This window comes from Rhinoraja longicauda, chromosome 11 (genome assembly GCF_053455715.1).
Source record: "Rhinoraja longicauda isolate Sanriku21f chromosome 11, sRhiLon1.1, whole genome shotgun sequence".
NCBI classification, from domain to species: Eukaryota; Metazoa; Chordata; class Chondrichthyes; order Rajiformes; family Arhynchobatidae; genus Rhinoraja; species Rhinoraja longicauda.
Window position 1 is genome coordinate 50,761,807 of NC_135963.1, and position 20,959 is coordinate 50,782,765.

General features: G+C 43.9%; 1 protein-coding gene across 5 annotated transcripts in view; it reads left to right on the forward strand.

The window, feature by feature from the left end:
• The first annotated feature begins 505 nt into the window (after positions 1–505).
• The window catches only part of acot11a (acyl-CoA thioesterase 11a), a 66,623-nt gene continuing 46,169 nt past the window's right edge, over positions 506–20,959 (forward strand). For 2 of the 5 annotated variants that reach the window (XM_078407684.1, XM_078407689.1), the window contains exons 1-3: positions 506–641; positions 12,007–12,211; positions 20,344–20,413. In XM_078407684.1, the coding sequence (XP_078263810.1) occupies positions 12,025–12,211; positions 20,344–20,413 (257 nt within the window). In that variant the 5' untranslated portion in view covers positions 506–641; positions 12,007–12,024. Of the gene's footprint in view, positions 651–10,757; positions 10,855–10,874; positions 11,190–12,006; positions 12,212–20,343; positions 20,414–20,959 lie in introns of those variants that run through there. The other 3 variants (XM_078407687.1, XM_078407688.1, XM_078407686.1) reach the window with 3 other exon arrangements.

The following is a 20,959-nucleotide window of genomic DNA, read 5'->3' on the forward strand; positions in this document are numbered from 1 at the left end:
AAAAGCCAGCGTTGGACTTGTCCCTGACTGTGCGTGCGATGCCGTGCAGTCTAACCCCGGGCTGGAGCCTTGCATCTATTATCTCTGCCTGCCTTGAACAGACTGCGACACGTCAGCGAATTGCTATTTGTACCGACAGGCAGCGGGTTACAAAGTATTTAGAAAAACCCTACAGTGTTGGGAACATTACAAGTTGCAAACTGGTTTGTTGGGATTAAAAAATATTTATTTCTGAACCGCAATAAATTACGGTACAACACAATTCCACATGATCATAAATCAGTCTTTTAATTTCATAAATTTAATGTTAGACTAGACCAAGTGGACCCATTGGGCCCAAACCTCTTTTGCATTGGTGCAGCACCCTCTCCTCCTCCTCCCCTCCTCCTCCTCTCCCCCCCTCCTCCTCTACCCTTCCCGTTCCCCCCTCCCTGCACCTCCTCCCCTGCCCTCCCACGCCATCCCTCCCTCCCCCCCCCTTATCCTCCCCCCCCCCCCACGCCATCCCTCTCAACCCCCCTTATCCTCCCCCTCCCCCTCCCTCCCAAGGAGTTGGATTTAAACTTTTTAAATGTAAATAACTTTTAAAATATAACACCTATTTCAATGAAACTTCTTCCATTCGCACCAAAGGGACGACGGTGAGTAAGGTGGGCCTAAAATTGTCGCGCTACCGTGTACCGTTTTGGTAGTAGTTTAGGAACAAACAAACAAATGAGAGTCTTCGTATTTAGATTTAGCAATGTCTATTAAGTGTGCAAAGGCAGATTATAAGGACAGAGAGAGAGAGAGTGAGAGAGAGATTAATACTACAATATGTATTTATACAGGGGTTTTAATGTAAACACAATGATTCAAGGTGCATTTAGGAACAAAATTTGGCAAACAAAATTCAACAGCTGAATACACAGACGCCAACGGTGAGAGACTAAATTTGGAGACAAACAATCGGCCAGAATTATTGGCGGTTACAGGGCTGGAGGAGATTACAGGCGCAAGAAAGTTGAGATAAATGAAGAGGATTTGAAAACTGAGGCAAGAATTTTACAATGAGGCTTTACAGAGAACAGTGCTGCACCGGGCCAGGACATTCGGCCCACAACGTTCCTGCCGAACATGATGCCACGTTAAACTAATCTCCTCTGACTGCATATTGTCCATATCCCTCTATTCCTTGCATATCCATGTGCAAATCTAAAATCCTCTTAAATGCCACTGTTGTATCTGCCACTACCATCACCTCTGGCAGCATTCAGCAGGAAACTTTGACTTTGGTTAGACTGTAGAGATATAGCGTGGAAACAGGACCTTCGGCCAACCGAGTCCATGCCAACCAATGATCATCCTGTCCACTAGCACTATCCTACACACTGGGGACAATTTACAATTTTGTTAACCGAAGCGAATTAACCTACAAACCTGCACGTCTTCGGAGTGTGGGAGGAAACCGGAGCACCCGGTGAAAACCCACACTCCAAAGACGTGCAGGTTTCTAGGTTAATTGACTTCTGCAGTGTGCGGGATAGTGCTAGTGTACGGGGTGATCGCTGGTTGGCACGGACTCGGTGGGCCAAAGGGCCTGTTTCTCCAATGTATCTCTAAAGTTTATATCTCTAAAGCTATGGAATTCTCTGTCTCAGAAGGGAGGCCAATTCTCTGGATACATTCAAGAGAGAGCTAGATAGAGCTCTTAAGGATAGCGGAGTCAGGGGGTATGGGGAGAAAGCAGGAACGGGGTATTGATTGAGAATGATCAGCCATGATCACATTGAATGGCGGTGCTGGCTCGAAGGGCCGAATGGCCTACTCCTGCACCTATTGTCTATTGTTTACAAATGGGTGTTTGAAGGCTGGTGCACAACAATGTGTGAAGATGGACAACACGAGGGAGTAAAATGGTGAAGGTTATCAAAAAGGGTAGCAAAATAAGAAATGTTAAATGCTCAAAATTAGATGCTGTCAACCTGAAAATAATGAAATTACTTTGACAGTAACAATACATGAGGTGGTTGAGCTTCTATCAGCACTTTGCATTAGTTGTCTCTTCGAAATAGTGAAGAGTCAAGAATGTTTTATTGTTATACGTCCTGAAATGTAACAATAAAATTCTTACTTGCAGCAACACAACATGTATGTCAACATAGTACTTAGTAGATATTATAATAAATAACAAAAATAAGTTTCACAAATTAAAAAGAAAACAAGATAATGCAAAAACAAAGTTCAAAGTCCCCAGTGAGGTCAAGGGAATTTGGAATTTAGTTGGAGTTTGTAGTGTTTAATAGCCTGATGATTGTTGGGAGAAACGGTTCCTGAACTTGAACGTTACATTTTACGAGCTCCTTTTCCTTCTTCCCAATGGCAGGAGTAAAATGAGAGCGTGGCCAGGGTGGTGTGGGTTTCTCATGATGCTGGCTGCCTTTTTGAGGTAGCGCCTCCTGTAGATCCCTTCGATTTTGGGGAGATCAATACCTGTGATGGCCTGGGCAATGTTCACCAATTTTTGCAGTCTTCTTCATTCCTGGGTGTTCAGTTGCTGAACCAGGCTGTGATGCAACCAGTCAATATGCTCTCTACTGTATACCTGTAGAAGTTTGAGAGAGTATTTTTTGACACACCATATCTTCTCAATCTTCTAAGGAGTTAATGGGCTTTCTTCGATATTGCATCAATGAGCTGGGTCCAGGACAGATCTTCAGAGATATGCAGGAAAATAACTGCAGATGCTGGTACAAATCAAAGGTATCACAAAATGGGGGAGTAACTCAGCAGGACAGGCAGCATCTCAAGAGAGAAGGAATGGGTGACGTTTCGGGTCGAGACCCTTCTTCAGGCCCGAAACGTCACCCATTCCTTCTCTCCTGAGATGCTGCCTGACCCGCTGAGTTACTCCAGCATTTTGTAATACCTTCAGAGATACGCATGTCCGGGGGACTTGACGTTTTTGATTTCTCCATCGACCCATCCATGAAGACAGGTTTGTGGATTCTCAGACTTCCTCTTCTAAAGTCAACAATCAGTTCCTTGATTTTACTGACATTGAGAGCAAGGTTGTTGTTCTGGCAGCATTCATTCAGATCTATGATCACCTTCGTGTACTCTGACTCATCATTTTCTGAGACTCATCTGGAATTCATCCAATAACAGTGGTGTTGTTGGCGAGTTGGAAGTATCTCACACAGATTGTGTTCTGTTGATGAGGAAGTTGAGGATCCAGCTGCAGAGGGATGTGCAGACACCCAGTTTCCTGAGTTTGGTAACACATTTGGAGGGGATGATGGTGTTGAATGCCGAGCTGTAGTCTATGAATAACAGCTTGATATATGTGTTTTTATTGTCCAAATGGTCCAGTGCAGAATGAAGTGGCAGTGAGTTTGCATCCTCCGTTGATCTATTGTGGCAGTAGGCAAATTTAGTGGGTCCAGTTCTTGCTGAGATATGATAAGCATCATAACCAACTTCTCAAAGCACTTCACGCCATGAACTTTAATGCCAGTCATGATAGTCATTGAAACAAGTCACCTTGCTCTTCTAAACTGATCAAATACCAGAACAATGATAGATGAATCAGTTGAATAAAAAGTTCACAAACTCCTCTGTCAAGCTTCTCAAGTTTGCGGATGACGCAACCCTGATTGGACTGATCCAGGATGGGGAGGAATCTGCCTACAGACAAGAAGTGACACAGCTGGCATCCTGGTGCCATTGCAACAACCTGGAGCTCAATGCTCTTAAGGCAGTAGAATTGATTGCAGACTTTAGGAGAACTCCCCCTCCCCTCCCCCCCCACTCACCATCAACAACACCATAGTCACATCTGTGGAGCCACTTAAGTTCCTTGGAACCATCATCTCCAGGGACCTTAAATGGGAGGCCACCATTGACTACACAGTCAAAAAGGCCCAACAGAGGATGTGCTTTCTGCGGCAGCTGAGAAAACACATTCTGCCACAGGCAATGATGGTCCAATTCTATACTGTTATCATAGAGTCTGTCCTCACCTTCTCCATCACGGTCTGGTTTGGTTCAGCCACCAAGCACGACATCCGGAGGCTGCAGCGCATCATTCAATCAGCCGAAAAGATTGTTGGCTGCAACCTTCCCCCCATTGGCGAAACAGAAAGAAACATCCATCACAGTGAGTCTCCTCCAGTCACCTCCTCACTGTGATGGAACACCAGAATGTCTTTTCTCTTCCCCTGCCGCCTTCTCCCGCGGTCAGGCTGTTGTAGTTACCACGTTCCAGGCCGCGCCGGACGGTGAAAGGTCCGCAGCGAGCCGACCCAAGCCCCGCGATCCGGGGCGGGCGAAGACGCTGCCGCTGCATGTTGCGGCGGTCGGGGCTCCCGACATTGAAGCCCCCACTGGGCAGAGAAAAACCCGCGGCCTATTCCAGGCTGCGCCGGACGGTGAAAAGTCCGCGGCGGGCCGACCCAAGCTTCGCGATCCGGGGCGGGTGAAGACGCTGCCACTGCCGAAGCTCCCGATGCCAGCCCTCACCCAGGGGGCTGCGAGCTTACGAAGTCCACGTGGCCGGAGCCTCCACAGGCGAGTCCCAGGTGGAGGCCGCCAGCTCCAGGTGCATGGCCGATGGTAGGCCACACCGGGAATGGAGACACGACCCAGAACAAAGGATCGCGTCTTCATTTGGAAGAGACAATGTTATATTTACAGTTACAGTTCCCGCCACCCCCCTCCCCCCATAGTACACAACCCCCAAAAAACGACATCACATTTACAGTACAATCAAGACAAAAAAATAACATAAAAACACAAGGACAGACGGACTGCAGGTAAGCCGCAGCTGCTAGGGCAGTGCAGGCACAGTAGTTCAATTTAAAAAATCCACTATTCAATTAAAAAATTAAATCTTAGACTCAGCCCCTTACACAGGGTCCTTATTTTGGTTGGCTACAGGATGACAAAACCTTGATTTTTGAATAGCCTAAAACTGTCCCAGGTACTAAATGAGTCCCGTTGTTTCCTAAAAGGGATATTTCAACATAAGAAAAAGTTGGCTGCGTGCTAAATCAGAATTGAAATCCCCAGACCTCTCCCATATCTATATTGTTGCTTAACTATTAATGTTCATGGGCCTCATTAAATAGATTTGCTGATATCCAAGATAAATGTTGGAATCGTCGTTTCTACTCCTCCTTCTACTCCATTGCAATTGAAACTTGATCTCATTTTTGTCACCTAGAAATATGATACAACAGTTTTCATAATCTCAAAATACTTCACAGATAAGAGAGTATTTTTGAAGTGTTATCTCTTTTATGCTGCAGGAAGTTTGGCCATATATTTGCCCGATACAAGATTTTACAAAAAAAAGATTGTTACCTATTTATCTAGTTAGAAGACATTGGTCTGAGGGGTAGGACACCAGGAGAACGTTAGCGTTTCCTCAAATAACATGTAGAACTTTTTATTCCCACATGAATATGAAGGAAAATCCAAAGAGACTTTATGTACATTAAACAAATGAGGTTAGCCAGAGGGAAAAGGCAAAGCATTCATCTCAGTGGAGCTGCAGGAGATGGGCAAGGTATTCAATGAGTAATTCTCCTCTGTTTTTACCATTGAGAAAGACATGAGGAATGGGGAGGAAGTGTTGGAAAAAAACTGCAGATGCCGGTTAAAATCGAAAGTAGACACAAAATGTTGGAGTAACTAAGCGGATCAGGCAGCATCTCGGGAGAGAAGGAATGGGTGACGTTTCGGGTAGAGACCCTTCTTCAGACTGATGTCAGGGGAGGGGGTGGAACAAAGATAGAATGTAGTCGGAGACAAGAAGTCTAGCGGGAGAACTGGAAAGAGGATGGGGATAGAGAGGGAAAGCAGGGACTATCTGAAGGAGTGGGAGAACTATGAGGAGTTCATGAGGATTAGGGAACTTGGGACAGTTCATGGAGAGGTCTTGAGGCCAGTCCGTATTACGATCAAGGTAGTGCTGAACATCCTAAGGCTTATGAAGGTAGATAAATCTCCTGGGCCTGATCAAAAACATCCAAGACCACTGTGGGAAGCAAGAGAAGAAATTATAGGCACCCTGGCCGAGATATATGAATCATCATTGGACACGGGTGAGGTCGCTGGAAGACTGGAGGGTGGCTAATATTGTGCCTCTATTTAAGAAGAGGTGTAAGAAATAGTCTGTGAACTGTAAACTAGTGGGCCTAACATCAGTGGGAGGTAAGTCATTGGAGAGGATTATGAGGGATAACATAGTATGCATTAGGATTCACAGGGGCTGATTAAGGATTAACAGCAGGGTTTTGTACGTGCGTGATTGTGCCTTACAAATCTGACTGAGTTTTTTGAAGAAGTAACAAAAAATGTAGATGAGGGCAATACCATAAATGTTGTCTATATGGACCAGTAAAGCCTTTAATAAGGTTCAGTATGGTAGGCTTTCCTGGAAGGTTAGATCACATGGAATCCATAGAGAGCTAGCTGACTGGATAGAGAATTGGCTTCATGGATGGAAGCAGAGGGTAATGGTGGAAGGTTGTTTTTCGGACTGTAGTGCCCGTGACAAGTATCGTGCCTCAGGGATTTGGATGAGAAGTAGATGGCATGATTAGTAAATTTTCTAGCTGATATTAAAATGGGTGGTATTGTAGGTAGCGAAGACGGATATCAAAAATTACAACAGGTAATTGGGATCAGTTGGGCAACTGGGCTAAGGAATGGTTGATGGAGCTTGATGCACATCGTGTGAGATGTTGCATTTGGGAAGTCAAACCCGGGAGGACTTTTCCAGTGAATGGCAGGGCCCTGGAGACTGTTGTGGAGCAGAAGGATCTAGGAGTGCAAGCACATAGTTCACTTGAAAATGGTGATGGTCAAGTTGGTACGCTGACCTTCATCAGTTAGGGAATTGAGTATTGAAGTTAGGATGTTATGTTACAGTTGTACAAGACGTTGGCTACGTATGGAGTATTGTTTTCAGTTTTGATCACCCTGCTACAGGAAGGATGTTGTTAAGCTGGAAAGAGAGCAGAGAAGATTTACGAGAATTTGGCCAGGACCTGAGGGGCTATGCTACAGGGAGAGGTTGGGCAGGGTCGAACTATATTTTGATTGGAGTGCAGGAGGATGTGCATAAGATCATTCAGGGGATAGGGTAAATGCACAAAGTATTTTGCCTAGAGTCTGGAAATCAGAGAATATAGGTTTAAGGTGGGAGGTGAAAAATTTAATAGGAACCCAAGGGTCATTTATTCATATAGAGAGTGATGAGTATATGGAATGGGCTGCTAAAGGAGGTAGTTGAGGTAGGTACTAGAACAACATTTAAAAAACATTTGGACAGGTATATGGATAGGATAGGGTTGGCAGATATGGGCAAAAAACAAACAGGTGGAACTAGTGTAGATGGGGCATCTTGGATGGCATGGGCAAGTTGGGCCAAATGGCCCATGCTGTATCATGCTGTGTTCCATGCTGTATCATGAGGGGGCCGGAAACGCCTTAGTTTAACATTGTATTGCAAATATGTCACAGTGCTCCCTCAATACTAGAAACATCAAAAAATAGGTGCAGGAGTAGGCCATTCAGCCCTTCGAGCCAGCACCACCATTCAATATGATCATGGCTGATCATCTAAAATCAGTAACCCGTTCCTGCTTTTTCCCCGTATCCCTTGATTCCTTTAGCCTTAAGAGCCAAATCTAACTCTCTCTTGAAAACATATACTCTAATGAAATGTCAGTCTAGATTAGGAGAAGTGATGGAACCCACATGATTTCAAAGCAAGAACATGTTACTGGGTCAATGCTGACACCCAAGGACTTGATTTCCACAATATCTGCCTTGTTGCCAGCTTTCATATATTTTAACAGTCTAATAACTGGCCTGGCACTGAGAGCATGCTGTTGACCAGAGCTTTGCTTAAGTGTGTAGGAAAGAACTGCAGATGCTGGTTTAAATTGAGGTTGACACAAAATGCTGGAGTAACTCAGCGGGACAGGCAGCATCTCTGGAGAGAAGGAATGGGTAATGTTTTGGGTCGACACCCTTCCTCGGACTCCTTAATTCAGCCCTACTCAAGTTACTATTTCTGTTAATGGCAAAGTTGGTCTAAAAGTTATATAGGGGTTATGAATGAATGAATGAATGAATAAATTTATTGGCCAAGTATGTGCATATACAAGGAATGTGCCTTGGTGCTCCGCTCACAAATGACAACACAAACATACAATTAACAATTAAGAGTAAAGCATAATAAACACATCAAAACATTAAGGATACACCATGACGGTCTAAACATGTGGGTGAAAATACACCAGAGCAACAAAAAAAAAGACTACAGACTTCGGTTATTGAGTAGAACTATCACTCGTGGAAAAAAGCTGTTTTTATGTCTTATGTTTTTATGAGAACCAAAAAGAGTTATGAGCCCAAATGTTATGAGAGTCATAGAACCAACAATAATAATTTAATTTAACCAATATATATTTTTTGGAATATGGCACCAACTAGATGGTCTGTGCTGTTTTGAAAGAAAGAACTGTCAGACTTAGTATTCATGCAATGTTATGGAAAGATAACCTCTGCTTTCACTTCAATTCCACTGAAAAATTGTCAACCTCAACAAATAACTCTGTTTCTCCACAAATGCTGCTGGCCTGGATTTGGAGCATTTTCAGGCTTCAAATTCGATTTTCAGCATCTCCATTTGTAGACATGCCAAATCAAGATTTCTTTAGAAAAGATACTTGATATTTATCAAAATAGGTTGTCACCCACTATTCTCAATGTCACATAATGAATGAAGCTGTATTCATGAAGCTGCCTTATTAGAATACATAATAAAAGTAGGGACGGAGGTATTTAGCTTGGCACAGATTTTCAATTTTCCTTGGTCAAGCCAACATGGAGAAGCATTTTGACATCTTGATCAAAACTTTCCTCTGCTTCCTGTCTTTCAAAGGAAACAACTGTTTATCTTAATTTGCTTTTAAATAACTGAACTTAGATCTTTCCCTGTTAAATGTTGGCTTTCTGTTAACCCATAGCCTCATACAGTATTAACACACGTTTGTACATTTTTTTGGGCAGATAGACTTGTGAAGGCAGAAACAAACTAAACAAAACAGCAGCAACAGGAAGAATAGGAAGGATAATAGTGAAGGAAAATAAATATTAATGCGGTCTGGTTATCAGCAACAATCCATGTGACAGAAATAGCTTGTATTTTTTTTCCAGTGAGGCAGTAACTTAACTAGAAAACTTACACCTGACAAAACTCCCCAAATAGTTATTTAATATATATATATAACATGGGAGTCTGAAGAAGGGTCTCGACACAAAGCATCACCCATTCCTTCTCTCCAGAGATGCTGCCTGTCCCGCTGAGTTACTCCAGCATTTTGTGTCTGTCTACAGTTCCTTCCCACACATGGCAATAACAAACCAGAGCAGGCTATGCAGCCTGCTAAACTGTTCAATAAAATCATTACTGGTCTTTTCCCTCGTTGTACTCTCCTGCTCTGAACTCATACCCATTTGTTCTCTTTCTATTTCAAAATCTATCAATCTCTTCAATATCACTGACATAACAAACTGCAGAGGCTGGAATCTGGAACATAATGTAAAGTACTGGAGGAACTCAACGGGTCAGAGAGCATCTGTGGAGAGAATGTACAGACAACCTTTCAGGTTGGGACTGTTATTCAAACGCGAACACTTTAGTTTAGTAAGACATTGAGCTTCCAGAGCTCTCTTGGAAAGAAAATTACAAAGACTCATTACTCACCAGGCGAAAAATAATTCTTCCCATCTCAGTCCTGAATGGCCCAGTCCTTTAATTTGAGGATGTGGGTCCTGGTTGCAGACACTCACAGCATTCCCACATCTATCTTTCATGTCCCATAGGAATTTCATAGGTTTCAATGTCATTCTTCTAAGTTGTGAATTTATCTGTTGTGAATTTATCTGTTTTTCTTTTAATTCAATGTCAGAGTGTTTAGCTGAAACCTTGCAGCTCCTCAGTTTTAGATGTCAGATTAAAAATGCAAATGCAAAAGAATATTCCTAAATTAAATAACTGTGCCATCTCAAAACATAGTTAAGAATTTAAGAAATAACATTAAACTCTGAAGCGAATACCATTTAAGCCACCAGGTCCAAAGGTAATTCTGACAAAGATGTTTTCTAAAGGATCTGTAATCTTCAAATAACCTGATGTTTAGCTGTAAAATATGACCTTGCTTGGTGAAATATACAATCTCTCGTTTGTTTGTTTGTTTGTTCCTGAACTACAGCCAAAATAGGGAGGGGGAGAGGTTTGGGCCCAACGGGTCCACTTGGTCTAGTATTCAATTAAATTCTGCCACTGGTATCAATCCATGTCTGGTAACTGGCATAATTTTAAGAATCAGCAATCATATAACCTGTCTATTACGCAGATGATTGGGCCATTTTAAATCAGTCTGAAGAAGGGTCTCGACCCGAAACGTCACCCATTCCTTCTCTCCCGAGATGCTGCCTGACCTGCTGAGTTACTCCAGCATTTTGTGAATAAGGGCCATTTTAAATGATAACTTTTGACATTCTCAATATGAAGCATCGATATAGATGCTGTTCTGAGGAGGTGGTAGTTGGAAACATTATAGCGTGGGTTATTTAGTTATATCTGTACTCTCACATGCGGAGCCAAGGTTTGTTGGTTCAAATCCCATTTCAGAGATTGAACATAAAACTCATTGAACTCAGGTACGTTTGTCAACAGCAGAGTTGAGTGCTTTCCAATTTATCGCGCTCACGGGTGTCGTGCAGATGCAAGTCCCCCCCCCAAGGAGTGCTGCGTAAAATAACGATTCGACGCACGGAACTCAAGACCAAGCTGTATGTGACACCCACACGGCCGGTCCCTGTGTTTGTGAGGAAGCACGTTAGTGAAAGTGTGTCCCGGGGGGGGCGGGCGGAGCGAGGCTTAAAGTTTCGTGCCGCAGTCGGAGGCGCCCTGGTACCCCAGCCAGCAGAGAGGGGAACCACAACTAAGTCTCTCTCAGGCCCCAAGTTTCTCTGTTCACGGGTCTCCCCCCCCCCCTTTTCTGAGAGTCCGAAGGCCGCCCTTCTCTTGGGCGTGAGGCGCGGCGAATGTGAACGCGATATGGAGAAGTGAACGCTCCTCGCTGGTTTCGCTCGGCCTGTTACTCGGGGCAGAATCTCGGGGAAAGGTCGGGTCGCTGTTAAGTCTTTCCCCCTCCCCCTCCCCTTCACCCCCTCCCCCTCCCCTTCACCCCCTCCCCTTCACCCCTCCCCTCCCCCTCACCCCCTCCCCTTCACCCCCTCCCCTTCACCCCCTCCCCTTCTCCCCCTTCCCTTCACCCCCTCCCCTTCACCCCCTCCCCCTTCCCTTCACCCCCTTCCCCTTCTCTTCCCAGTTACCAGCCAAGGATTGATACCAGTGGCAGAGTTTAATTAAATATTGTATATTGCTCTCCTGAAATGGTGTCATGGAGGTATAAAGTTATGCAGGGCAGAAACTGGCCATCTGGCCCAACTTATCCATGACATCCAAGATGCCCAGATCCATCTAAACCTTTCTTATTGTGTACCTGTCCAAATGCCTTTCAGCTGTTGTTATTGCACCTATGTCAACTACTTTCTTTGGCTGCTTGTTCTATATACCCTCTGTGTGGAAAAAGTTGCCCCTTGGGTTCCTTTTGCCTTTACCCGCTCAAGTTAAACAAATGGCCTCCAGTTTGTTGTTTCCCCCAACGCTGGGGAAAGACTGCATTTACCTACTTCTCCATTTATCTGTGTTTCCCTACTTCTCCAAAATGGAAACTCTGCTACACTGCACAACACAAGCTTCCTCAATTTTGAAATTAAGATAATTTCTCTATTGTATTTTTCCCCGAATTGTGGTACCATAACTCTGTGTACCTGTTTATGCATTATTTTTATTGCTATCCTGAAGTACTGTTATTTATACATTTAGGAACGTTTTCCTACAGTCTTACTCACCATCCAAATTTTGCCCCTTCCTAGGATTTCCTCGAATTAACAATGTCGGGACATGAACAATTGGAGGTGCTCGAAGAGCCACCATTTATCCTCGAAAATGGGGAGAAGTACATTAACCCGACAGAAGTAAAAATGAGTCAGTTCATCCTGCCTTGCCATGCCAACCACTGTGGAGAACTGAGTGTGGGACAACTGCTGAAGTGGATGGACACAACTGCCTGTCTCTCTGGTGGGTTGCACATTTACTACTTTGTACAATGCCAAATCAAAGCTACGTGTAACAAATAAAGAAAGTCAGGAATTATTACGATGCAAATTTGGGTATTTGGCTTGTCAAATCTACTTTTCTCCATCTGAAGTACCTTTAGTTCAGTTTACAGATTCAACGTGAATACAGGCCCTTTGGCCCGCGCCGACCAGCGATCCCTGCACGGTAACACTATCTTACACGAACTTGGTCCAATTTACAATTATACCAAGCCCATTAACCCACAAACCTGTACGTCTTTGGAGTGTGGGAGGAAACCGGACCCCTGGAGAAAACCCACACAGGTCACGGGGAGAACGTACTAACTCCAGACAACCAGCACCTGTGGTCAGGACAGAACGGGGTTCTCTGGTGCTGTAAGGCAGCAACTCTACCGCTGTGCCACCTTGCCGCCCCGGTGTACCTTGTACCTTATGAGTACCTTGTCTAACATTATTTACTTATACTTTATTTTCTTCTTAGCCAATTATAATTTTGAAGAAGTTTTGGATTATCTTTAATAATGTTTTGTGTCAAACCATTTCATATTTCAGCATTTCACACTGGATGAATGGCACCTCATATTCGGCTTGGGTAGCTGACAACCCAACAGTTTGAACAATTAATTCTCTAATTTCCACTCATACCCCCCTTCTCTTTTCTCTGCCCCTCCCCCCAAATGAGCACACATTTCTCCCACCACCTCAGTCACCCAGTATTTCTTTTGTTCTCCAATTTTCCCCTCCCTCTTCACCCATATCCCTCCCTCCAGCTTTACGCTTCACTCCTCTTCTTTCCTCACATGACAGCCTTTTGTCTCTTTTTTGCACCTCCAACCGTTATCATTTTTTCCACCCTTTGTCACTTTTCCATCTGTCAACCAATTTAGTTTAGTTTAGAGATACAGTGCGGGAACAGGCCCTTTGGCCCAACGGGTCCGCACCGACCAGCGATCCCTGCACATTAACACTATCCTGCACCCACTAGGGACAATTTTACATTTACCAAGCCAATCTACCGACAAACCTGTACATCTTTGGAGTGTGGCAGGAAACTGAAGATCTCGGAGAAAACTCATGCAGATCACAGGGAGAGCGTACAAACTCCGTACAGACAGCACCCGTAGGGATCGAACCAGGGTCTCCGGCGCTGCATTCGCTGAAAGGCTGCACTCTACGCTGCGCCACCGTGCCCGCCCCTCTTGATTCCCCCCCTTACCGTATCACTCGCCAGTCTTTGCCCCACCCCATCTCTTTTTTTTACCAGCTTACCCCCTCCTACTTCAATCTGTCTGAAGAAGGGTCCAATCCCAAAATGTCATCTGTCCATTCCCCGCACAGATGCCTCCTGACCTACTGAGTGCCTCCTGACCTACTGAGTGCCTCCTGACCTACTGAGTGCCTCCTGACCTACTGAGTGCCTCCTGACCTACTGAGTGCCTCCTGACCTACTGAGTCCCTCCGGCAGTTCGTTTTTTTTTCCTCTCATATTTCAGCAAACCTGTCTTGGGAAGTCCCAACATTTTGTGCTCTCTTATAATCGGAAAATAGCCATTGAAAATAGGTATAAGAAAATAACTGCAGATGCTGGTACAAATCGAAGGTATTTATTCACAAAATGCTGGAGTAACTCAGCAGGTCAGGCAGCATCTCGGGAGAGAAGGAATGGGTGACGTTTCAGGTCGAGACCATTCTTCAGACTGAAGACTGAAGTAGGAAAATAGGTGCTTTATTACACCCTTCATAATCCTGCAGATTTATTTCCGATTATCCTGTAAATTTGCTGCTCTAGTTTCTTCTCTTAACTGTTGTCTATTGTCGCTGGTAAGTGTTTATGAACTATGGATCTCAATTTCCAGCAGTGAAGACTAAACTGATTTGACCGTTCACACTGGTAAAGGCATAGGTAGGCTATTGGAGACCAAAGGCAGCAATCCCAATAAAGCAACCACAAAAGGACCGTGACCAATGATTCTTCCCCCGGCCGCCAGCAGGACAGGGCCGTCAACTCGCCTGGATTACAGGCCCAGTTCCAGCCCAAGTCTGAAGAAGGTTCTCGACCCGAAACAGCACCTATCCATGATCTCCAGAGATGCTGCCTGACCTGCTGAGTAACTCCAGCACACTGTGCCCTTTTGTGTATTAACCAGCGTCTGCAGTTCTTTCTTTCTACTACTTATACAATGATACTCTATTACTCAGATATAGCAGGCAATCGTCACTAACCGACACCAGTTCCCCCCACCCCCCACTATGGTCCGTTATAACGAGGGTTTACTGTGTGGGCATTCTGCTTGCTCTCCTCCATTCCTCCCGCCTGCTCTTCCATTCTACCCACTCCCACATGTCTAACAGAACTCATCATACCACATGTTATAAGAAGTGTTTCTATAATCATGCTCAGTCGAGTAAATGTAGGAATTTTTAATTTGCAATAATTAGTAGTGCTTCCTTGCAGCATATCGGTTTTGAATAGCTACCTTGAAGCTGAACCCCTGCGTCATGAATGGGATGCTGTTGGCCAGCTCCCGTCCTTAATCAGTGTGATAGGAAATGCTAGATAGACGCAAAATGCTGGAGTAACTCACAAGGACAGGCAGCATTTCTGGAGAGAATGAATCAAACTGATTATTAAGGGGTTGGACACGTTAGAGGCAGGAAACATGTTCCCAATGTTGGGGGAGTCCAGAACATGGGGCCACAATTTAAGAATAAGGGGTAGGCCATTTAGAACTGAGATGAGGAAAAAAAAAATCAGTCATAGTTGTGAATCTGTGGAATTCTCTGCCTCAGAAGGCAGTGGAGGCCAATTCTCTGAATGCATTCAAGAGAGAGCTAGATAGAACTCTTAAGGATAGTGGAGTCAGGGGGTATGGGGAGAAGGCAGGAACGGGGTACTGATTGAGAATGATCAGCCATGATCACATTGAATGGCGGTGCTGGCTCGAAGGGCCGAATGGCCTTCTGCACCTATTGTCTATTGAATGGGTGACGTTTCGGGTCGAGACCCTTCTTCAGACTGAAATCAGGAAATGCCGATTTGCTAATTTTAAGCAACCACTTTCTCAGTAAGATTCTCAGAGTGCAGTCAAGCAGTATTTATAGGCCAAACTGGCGGTCTGTATACTATCTCAGCAGTGTTCTACTGCTGTGCACTTGTACGTCGCTGAGATGCTTATCTAATCTGTATCGAAGTGCTTATATATAGTGATACTGGTACTGAAGTGTACAAATAAACAACCATACCAAGGCAGCAGACCAGGGAGTGTCTGGAATAGCATCTCATGGTTTAAAGATCACTAGTATACCAGTATTGATCTACCCAAAAGGTTGATCAATTTTCAAGATGTTGAGGCAGCTGTTGTGGGAAAACTAGCAGACCGTTTAGTGTCTACCACCATTTTCAAACTGGACATTAAGAATCAACTGCATGGTGTGGAACTAGATTGGCCATTTGACCAGAATAGGTTGAAATGTTAGGGTCCCATATTTCAAAATGATTAGCAAAACATTCTTAATGATAAACTGGCATGTTTTTGGATGTTTCATTGCATCCACTTCTCCAGTTGAGTAACATTTGTTGGAATGTATTATCTAACAACTTCCACCAGCATGAAAATAACAAAATGTTTGAATGTTGCGTAGCTACCAAACAGCTGATTGTTTTGCTTTGCCTGCTCACATTCTGGGCCCCACCCACTTGTCCTTTCAAACAGCTCATCTGATAAGCATGCCCAATCTTTTTCCCAACAAAACTACTACCAATAGCTTTGTTTTGTGGCTGCAGTTCACATCGATTGCCGGGTGAAGCCTGTACATTGATGTGCCTCCTTGGGTCTGGTTACACTGTAATCTCAGTCACCAAGGCCAATGTCAGAAGATCCTTCATGAGGTCGAATCCACAGAAAGAGCCCAGCCCCTTTGGACTCGTTCTCCTGCCGCGTTCCTACTGTAGTTTTAGTGGGAATTTTTCATCCTCATGACTAAGGTCCAAGGTTTCCACCTGTTTTATAGGGACTTCAACAATAACACTGCCCTAGGAGAGTGTGGTGACATGCTTCAATGACTTCCGACTAGTGCCACTAATGTCTGAGGTGATGAAGTTGGCTGTGGAGCATATCAACCCTTGCCTTAGTAAGGACCTGGACCCACTGCCATTTGCCCAGCACTGCAATAGATCAACAGGAAACATGATCTCATTGACTCTCCACTCTGCACTGGACCATTTGGACAATAAGAATACCTCTGCCAGGCCATCGTTCATCAACTACAACTCTCCATTCAACACCATCGTCTCATCCAAACGTATCAAACTCAGAGATCTGGGTCTCTGTCATTCTTATGTAACTGCATCCGAGACTTCCAATCAGTATGAATTGGCAACACTTCCTCTTTGTTTAGTTTAGTGGCTTGTCACTTGTACCAAAGTATAATGAAAAGCCTTTGTGTGCTGTCCAGTCAAAGGAAAGACTAGACATGATTACAGTCAAGCTGTCCACAGCGTACAGATAAAGGGCACGACATTTAGTGCAAGATAAATTCCGATTAAAGATAGCTCAAAGGTCTCCATTGAGATAGATGGGAGGACAGGATTGCATTCTAGCTGGTGAGAGGATGGTTCTGTTGCCTGATAACAGGTGAGAAGATGGTTTGATAATCAGCAATGCAAGAGCACCACAAGGCTGTGTGTTCAGTTCTCTCCTCTAATCGCTCTGACTGTAGGAGAGGAAAGTCGGGGATCCATGAACCAGTCTTCATCAATGGAACAGCAGTGGAGAGAGTGAAAAGCTTCAAGATACTGGGTGTGCATATCTCTGGCCCAGCATAACGATGCAATCACAAAGACAGCTCATTGTGTCGATCAGTACTCTATTGAGTTTCTACAGGTATACCTGTAGAAAGCATATTGACTGGTTGCATCACAGCCTGGTTCGGCAACTCAATTGCCGTGGAATGAAGGAGGCTACAGAGCGTGATAGTCCATCTTAGGTGCTGACCTCCCCACCGACAAAGGGATCTATGGGAGGTGTTGCCTTAAAACGACACCCAACGTTATCACACCTCCTCACCACGCTCTCTCTTTGCTACTACCATCGGGGAGAAGGAGCGGGAGCCTGAAAACAGTGACCGCCAGCTTCAAGAACAGTTTCTACCCAGCAACCATCAAGGCTCTTGAACACTGCATGACATTAACCTCAGCAACCATGATCTCCTATTGGCTGTGTCTTTGATGGCACTATGACTTTGCTTTAATTTTGCACTATTGTGGTTACCTAGTATTGCTGGTATTCATTTATTGTACTTTTTATTGCTATGTATTGTTTGTGTTACTGCGTTTATGGGCCTGTTAGGTTGCATCAAGTAAGAATTATTGTTCCGTTGTGGTGCATATGACAATCAAACACGCTTGATTCTTGACAGGTAGGGTGCAAAGCTAAGGAGGCCAAGGAAGGCACTTCAGGCAAGAGGGATCAGTGTTAAGGTGAAGAAAGATGGAAACAAACTTTGGAGATGAGATATTGAGCAATTGGGTTTGGGGCTGTTGGTACAAATAGGCTGGATTTGGCATTGGTGATGTGACTGATGAAGATATTAATTGCATGTTGGTACAGATTTGGCATTGGTGATGTGACTGATGAAGATATTAATTGCAAACTGTTAATGATGGATCAATTTTGAAAGGGCAATAAATCCAGATATGTTGGGGGGGGGGGGGGGGGGGGTGTTTGTTTCTGGAGGTAAAAATGTATCTGAATGACGACGGTGATTTTTAAATAAATTTATAAAATACTAGACCAAGTGGACCCCTTGGGCCCAAACCTCTCCTGCATTGGTGCAGCACCCTCTCCTCCCCCCTCTCCCCCTCCTCCCCACTCCATCCCCCTTATCCTCCCTCCTCCCGCCCTCCCTCCCACAACCCCACTCCCACAACCCCACTCCCTCCCTCCCTCCCCCCCTCCCTCCCTAGGAGATAGATTTAAACTTTAAAATGTGAATAACTTAAAAAATATAACACCAATTTCAATGAAACTTCTTCCATTAGCACCAAAGGGACTAAGGTGAGTAAGGTGGGACTAAAATTGTCGCGCTATTGTGTACCGTTTTGGCTGTAGTTCAGGAACAAACAAACAAATGAGAGTTTTAGTATATAGATGACATGTTATGTTCAGTTCTGAGCTAAACAGTGCCCTCTCCACCCTATGCAACCAGCAGATGCTAAGGTCAGCTGGCAGGGTTTTACAGGACCCCTCACACGTTCTGTTCTCTGTGTTTGAGTGGCTCCCCTCAGGACGCCGGCTTCGCTGCCCAGGCTGTGGGACACAGAGGAGAAGGGCAACCTTTGTCCCGAAGACTGTTCAGCTCCTCAACTCCCAACCACCCCTGTCCCTCTGCTCACCCTGCTAATCCCCCACCCCCCCAATAGTTTTTGTACTACTCTATGTGCCTTTGTAAATTGCCCCACGGGGACAAATAAAGTGTTTTTGAACTTTGATCTTTGAACAAAGCTCTGTTTACTTTGGTTCCATGTCGTAACAGGTGCGGGATTATGGAAGAAAACAGAACCTTTCATTAATACTGAATTCTTTTGGATTTCTGGAAACTGAATTGTTCATTTGTATGGTGAGGGTGAATTTCCTGGCAAAGCCATGTGTCTTTCTCAAGGAAGTCTTACCTCATTTTGTGTCATGGGTTAGTCACTGCATTTTTTAGCACTTGAGTTGTTGTCTATATTTAGTCTTTATTGATTGGATGTGCTGCCTTTTACTGGATGGGTGTAGCAATGTTGTGAAAAAATATTTCAAACTCGTTCTTCGTATATGGGTCAACTGAACAAAGATGCTTGGAATGCATCTAAAGGATCTATCTAATTTCAAGTGATTGAAAGATACTAGTGTGGAAAATGTAATATGTCGCATGCATTGTTTTGAAACATTGTCACTTAAATTGTTGAATATAAATTAATGCAGCTGAACCATGTTTCGGAAATGAATCTCCTAGTTTCAGTTTTTGTTTTTTTTTGCTGTTTATTCTGTACTTAACTGTGCTACATTTGACTTTAGAGCACCCGAATAAGACAAACTGCACAAAATAGAAAAATTATTAAATTCCCCACATTCATGTCAAAAACCAATAAACTTGATTTTCTTGTTCGGAGTCATTCTTTTCATACCATATCATGGTCGAGGAAATTGAGGATGTGTGCATTAAAATTTTAAGCAAAGTGGACACCTATAGATGTTAGTTTATTAGAACGTACTGGGAAAGTGTTATTGATCTGCCATTGTATGCGTACCATAATTTTGTATTTAAATGCCATCAATTGAAACGTATTAAACTGTTGTGGGCTAATAAATACAATACAATACAATACAATATATCTTTATTGTCATTGTACAGGGGTACAACGAGATTGGGAATGCGCCTCCCATACGATGCAAAAAATGTCACAGTCCCTTTTAATTCTGTCCTTGCATTTGCATCCAGGCCAGCAAACTTTGTTGTTCATTGTTTCAGTGCCTGGATTCCAACAATTCTGATAATGGAATTAATTGAATTATGAATCATAGGTTTAAGGGGAAGGGGAAAAGATTTAAGAGGAATCTGAGGGGTGACTTTTTCATACAAAGGGTGGTAGGTGTATGGAACAAGCTGCCAGAGGAGGTAGTTAAGGCTGGGACTATCCCAGCGTTTAAGAACCAGTTAGACAGGTACATAGATAGGACAGGTTTGGAGGGATATTGACCAAACGCGGCAGGTGGGACGAGTGTAGCTGGGACATGTTGGCCGGTGTGCGCAAGTTGGGCCAAATGGCCTGTTTCCACGCTGTATCACACTATGACTATGACCTGCTGCTGAGTTCACACCATCCTTATTTACAAATGTTTGCTATCATTGAGTTTTCAAGGGCATAGCAAGATTGTTGCCTCCTCAAGGAAATATGACTTTCTTTTTCTGGAATACCTTACTATGAATATATGCTGTATTTTTCTACAGGGTAATGTAATTGTATTCCATCAAATGATTAAGTGACGTTTCAGCTTTAAATGTAATACATTTTCCTGACAATGCTTTTTAATTTTTATTTCCCCTTCTCGTCCCACCTCTACCATGCAGCGGAAAGACATGCACACTGCCCATGTGTTACTGCCTCAATGGATGACATTGACTTTCAGCAGAGTCTCAGGTAGTGATGTTGATCTCCTTTTTCTTTACATGTGTTTCCACAATCGAGGGAAAATGTCGCGTGTTTGATGAATGCCAATGATATTGCGTCAGAAGTTGGTTATATTAGAGTTTATGTAGATGCCTTTCGGAAGGAACAAAGCATCAGCTACATTCCACGATCTTGACACATTCTATACAGGTCAGAGTTACACCCACACTTGTGTCTCTGAGTTGGGATTCAGCCAGGGAGCAAGAGCTGAAAAGTCTCTAATTGGAAAGGCTTGAGGTTAAAAGAATCAACCATGTGACATCCTCAGCAAAATAATGAGCAGTTCTTCATGGGAAGCTGGAAAAGAAGTCTCCTGATTCCAGTATGAGAAGCAAAGTATAAACAGTCTGCTAGGGAATCCGTAAACTGCATAATACTGATGCAGAATAAATGCTGCTGAAGCTTTAATGGAGATTTTAGCCTAGATTTATTTTTGTTATTTGCCCGCTTGAATGTTAATATTTCCATAGTTCTTCACATACAGAACAGTTTGAATATTGTGTCTTTAAGGACTGA